Genomic DNA, 5,065 nt, shown 5'->3' with positions numbered 1-5,065 from the left:
CTCCCGGACCCGGACTGGGAGCTGGTTCCACAGGAGAGGAGCCTGATAGCTGAAGGCCCATTCTACTTTGAGACTCTAGGAACCACAAGTAACTCTGTATTCTGGGAGCGCAGTGCTCTAGTGGGACAATAATGTACTATGAGCTCTTCAAGATATGATGGTGCTTGACCATTTAGAGCTTTGTAGTTCAGAAGAAGGATTTTAAATTCAATCCTGGATTTTACAGGAAGCCAATGCAGAGAAGCTAATACTGGAGAAATATGATCTCTTTTGTTAGTTCTTGTCAGAACACGCGCTGCAGCATTCTGGATCAGCTGGAGAGTCCTAAGGGACTTAATTGGGCAACCTGATAGTAAGGAATTACAGTAGTCCAGCCTGGAAGTAACAAATGCATGGACTAGTTTTTCAGCATCGTTTTGAGACAGGATGTGCCTAATTTGGCAATGTTACAAAGATGAAAAAAGGCTTTTCTTGATGTTTGTTGTAGGCATTGAAGGATATGTCCTGATCAAAAATAACTCCTAGATTTCGGACAGTAGTGCTGGAGGCCAGGGCAATACCATCCAGAGTAACTATATCTTTGGATAATGAGGTTCGGAGCCCAGCACGATAACTTCAGTTTTGTTTGAGTTTAACATCAGAAAATTGTAGGTCATCCAGGATTTTATATCTTTAATGCATGCTTGAAGTCTAGCTAACTGACTGGTTTCGTCCGGCTTGATTGATAAGTATTAGGGCTGAACGATTAATTGCATTTGCGATATTATATCGCGATATGTTAAAACGCGATTTCCTAATCGCAAAGGCTGCGATTTGGTCACATGACTCGCGAGAGCAAATCAGTCTGTACTCCGCAGAGAAAGCATCAACTAGCACGCTACACTGTACCTTGAGCTGATTTCTGTCATTCAAACAACTCTGAGTTGTAGTAAAACTTTTACATCCATTTTAATAAAATGAAGGGTTTTATTCGGGCTTGAGTCTATACATGCAGTTAATGGATACAGGCACACAGAACTCAAGGCTCGGTTGGCAACGATTAGCTCTGATTAGCGGTTAGCTCCGTTAGAAATATATGGAGTGGAGGAGCTGCCACTGAGAGGGGTAACAACCAGACTGATAAATGACGTTCGGGGAGCTTTCACAGCAGCGTGGCCGCGGTGTTTCAACAGTTTTATTATTACAGTTAATCCCACGGCAAGAACACCAGCAACTAGCTAACGTAACGATAGCCTCTCTGAGCAAGTGCACACGGCAGCACGCAACTTCACGAGGGGGAGGGGCTGAAGGCAGCTCCTCTCTGTGCACTGTAAAAAAATACACGTGTGTGTGTGTATATAGATATATGCTATATACTATATTTTTACTTATTTAACTGTCTAGTGTGTAATTGTGTGTTCATACTGTACATTATTATATTATTCTTTGTTGAATAATACAGAAGACAAAGAGCTTGAAAAAATAATCGAATCACAATATTTGGGAAAAAAATCGCAATTAGATTATTTTCAAAAATCGTTCAGCCCTAATAAGTATAGTTGGGTGTCATCCGCATAACAGTGAAAGTTAATTGAGTGTTTCCTAATAATATTGCCTAGAGGAAGCATGTATAAGGAGAATAGAATTGGTCCAAGCACTGAGCCTTGAGTTCATGGCTAATTTTAGCGTACCTGGAGGATTTATCGTTAACATTAACAAATTGAGATCGATTAGAGAAATGGGACATAAACCAGCTTAGTGCGATTCCTTTAATGGCAACTAAGTGTTCCAATCTCTGTAACAGGATGTTATGAAGTCCTTCCAGAAAAATGCTGAGTTTTTTTGTGATTGTTGCGGGCAAAAATCCTTGATTATGTGGCACGTTTTCTTAATAAATGCGATGGAATATGCGGGATATTTATGCAATTTTATGCGATGAAATTGCGGGAACTTGCAAAAACTGCTGTTTCATCATGGTGTCATCTCGGGGTTTGCAGCTTTTCGATGATGTTCACGTCGCGTAATTGTGTCACTTCATAACGTTCCCATGGCAACAGGGGAAAATGGCTGCTCTTGTGTGAAGTAAACGCAACATTTTTCAACTTTCTGCTAAGACATATGTGACTTTTTTGCAACGAAAATGCGGGGATTATGAAATCATGCAAGCCCCGCATATTTTGTGCGGAAATCGGCAATTTATGCAGCGAAAGTGCGGTGTATTTGAAAAAATGCGGCCCCCGCATAAATATGCGGACTTTAGCTGAATATGCATTGAATTATGTGATCACGTAATCGCATTTTTCTGGTGGGACTGGTTATGGTCAGTAGTGTCGAATGCAGCACTAAGATCTAATAAGACAAGTACGGAGACAAGTCCTTTGTCTGAAGCAGTTAGGTCGTTAGTAATTTTCACCAGTGCCGTCTCTGTGCTATGATGCATTCTAAAGCCTGACTGAAAGTCCTCAAATAGACTATTGCTGTGTAGAAAATCACATAACTGATTAGTGACTACCTTCTCAGTGATCTTGGAGAGAAAGGGAAGGTTAGATATAGGTCTTAAGTTGGCTAAGACCTCAGGATCAAGGGTGGGTTTTTTCAGAAGAGGTTTCATCACAACTACTTTAAATGACTGCGGTACATAACCTATTAATAAAGACATAGATCATATCTAGTATGGTTAATGAAGTGTTAACCACGGGTAACGCTTCTTTAAGTAACCTCGTTGGGATGGGGTCTAAGAGACAGGTGGATGGCTTAGCTGAAGAGACCTTTACCATTAGTTGTTGAAGGTCTATAGGATAAAAGCAGTCTAAGTATGTCAGGTCTTTCAAGCAGTCCTTCGTTTAAAGGTGAACCGTTTAGTTCAGTTGTTGAGGGCAAAAGGTGATGAATTTTATGTCTAATTGTTATTATTTTATCATTGAAGAAGCTCATGAAGTCGTCACTACTCAGAGCTAGAGGAATAGATGGCTCAATAGAGCTGTAACTATCTGTCAGCCTGGCTACAGTGCTGAAAAGAAACCTTGGGTCGTTCTTATTTTCTTCTATTAGTGATGAGTAATAGTCTGATCTGGCATTTCTGAGGGCCTTCCTATAGGTCTTGCCAATCTAAACGAGATTCTTCCAGTTTGGTGGAACGCCATTTACTTTCAGGTTTTTGTGAGGTTTGTTTTAATTTGCGTGTTTGGGAGTTATACCAAGGTGCTAGTTTCCTTTCCTTCATCATCTTCTTTTTGAGGGGAGCAACAGAGTCTAAAGTCGTCTGTAGGCAGGCCGTAGCAGCGTCTACAAAGTTATCAATTTGGGAGGGACTAAAGTTAACATAAAGGTCATCCGTTATATTAAAGCACGACATTGAGTTAATCAACATTAATTAATGTCTGATCTTAAGGACTACATATGATAAAAACAGAATTCAGATAAAAACTCAGAATATGGACCTGGTGCTCGGTAAACAACAACAAATATAATTGGCTGTACTGTTTTCATGTTGGATGTTGAAGATTAAGAACAAGGCTTTCAAACGAGTTATAATTTAGTTTAGGTTTAGGATTAATTAACAGGCCTGAATCAAATATGGCTGCAACTCCCCCTCCTCGGCCTGAGCCTCGCGGAATTTGAGTATTATTATGACTGGGAGGAGTGGCTTCATTTAGACTGACATATTCTTCATGGTACAGCCATGTTTCGGTGAGGCAGAATAGGTCAAATTGATTATCTGATATCAAATTGTTTACTAGTACTGCTTTAGAAGACAGAGATCTGATATTTAATAGTCCACATCTAATTTTCCTTATTAATTTTCCAGTGGGCAGGCAGCTGATCCTATTCAGGATCAGCTGCCCCCTGAATACACTGTGAAAAAGCCCGGTCTCGGGAGACAACACAGGGGTCATAAATGTCAAACAAACATTAGGTGCACATGCTGTGCACCAAAATACAACAAACTACGTTCCGACAAGATGGTTGGGGGAGGGGGTTAGGGCACATTTTGGGGCGGGTAAAGTGAGCAGAGTTGATTGAGTAGTGTGAGTTGTATCTGAGAGTCGCTGCTGGATAGCTGGTTTGTTGTATTTTGGTGCACAGCCTGTGCCTCTAGTGTTTGTTTGACGTTTACGATCCCTGTGTTGTCTGCCAAGACTGGGCTTTTTCACAGTGTATTCAGGGGGCAGGCAGCTAGTGGATCAAGGAGAGATGCCTACGATTTGAGACAAATGAAATTGCGCTGAAACCATGCAGGAACAGCTGATGCGAACTGGTGAGATCTTCCAAGTTGTCACAATATGTCTGACCAATAAGACTAAAAGATATTGTAAGACAATTAAAAGCTTTAAGTTCTAATATTTGAGAAGCTAGAACCAAAGAGTGTTAGGCTTTTTTTTCTGATAAATGAATAGATAGATCGAGAAATAGATTAGTTTTCATTGCATGTAAATGGTTAATTAGCATCTATGACTTCTGGACCTCTGCACTGTGAGCTGATTGGCTGGTTTTTCTACTGTGTTGCAGCTATTATCAGCATGAACACAGATTGAAAGATTAACATATTGTTTTAAACTTCCACAGGTTGAAGACCAGTGGAGTCCCAGACAGCCGTACAGTGAAGGCCTCAGACTTCAGACTGGATCCCTCCAGTCCTCCATCTGTCCAGCTGATGGCATGCTGATCTCCATCCCACCAGAGAGGGCGAGTCTGAATGGCGACCTAGACCTTCCCCTGTGCTTCTTCTCCTCTCTGTCCTCTCCAGCTCTTCTCTGATCCCACATCCACGGTCTATCTCAACATGGATATACTCACCGATGACATCGAGGGATGCTACTACAACCGGACCGTCGATTTTTTCTATGAGAAGAGTGGCAAGAACATCAGCGACCACTGGCGCAGCCGTGACTATGCGATTGTCAGTCTGGGCATGACGGTCTGCTTCATTGTCATCTTTTCCAACCTTTTGGTCATGGGCGCCATTTTTAAAAACAGACGCTTTCACTATCCCATCTATTACCTGCTGGGTAACCTGGCTCTGGCTGACCTCTTCGCCGGTATAATTGTTTTACTTTATGTGCTTCTATGTTCTTCTTGTAACTAC

At 41.4% G+C, this 5,065-nt stretch overlaps 1 protein-coding gene across 3 annotated transcripts in view; it reads left to right on the top strand.

The window, feature by feature from the left end:
• The window catches only part of LOC116042609 (lysophosphatidic acid receptor 2-like), a 29,027-nt gene that overhangs the window by 14,342 nt on the left and 9,620 nt on the right, over positions 1–5,065 (top strand). For all 3 annotated transcript variants that reach the window (XR_004897187.1, XR_004103268.2, XM_031288874.2), the window contains exon 2: positions 4,546–5,018. Coding sequence is in view for 1 of the 3 variants with exons in the window: in XM_031288874.2 (XP_031144734.1) it covers positions 4,763–5,018 (256 nt within the window). In the remaining 2 variants the exon portion in view is untranslated. The remainder of the gene's footprint in view (positions 1–4,545; positions 5,019–5,065) is intronic.

This window comes from Sander lucioperca, chromosome 4 (genome assembly GCF_008315115.2).
Source record: "Sander lucioperca isolate FBNREF2018 chromosome 4, SLUC_FBN_1.2, whole genome shotgun sequence".
NCBI lineage: Eukaryota > Metazoa > Chordata > Actinopteri > Perciformes > Percidae > Sander > Sander lucioperca.
The sequence above is the reverse complement of the archived record's forward strand: the minus strand, read 5'-3'. Positions and strand labels throughout refer to the sequence as shown.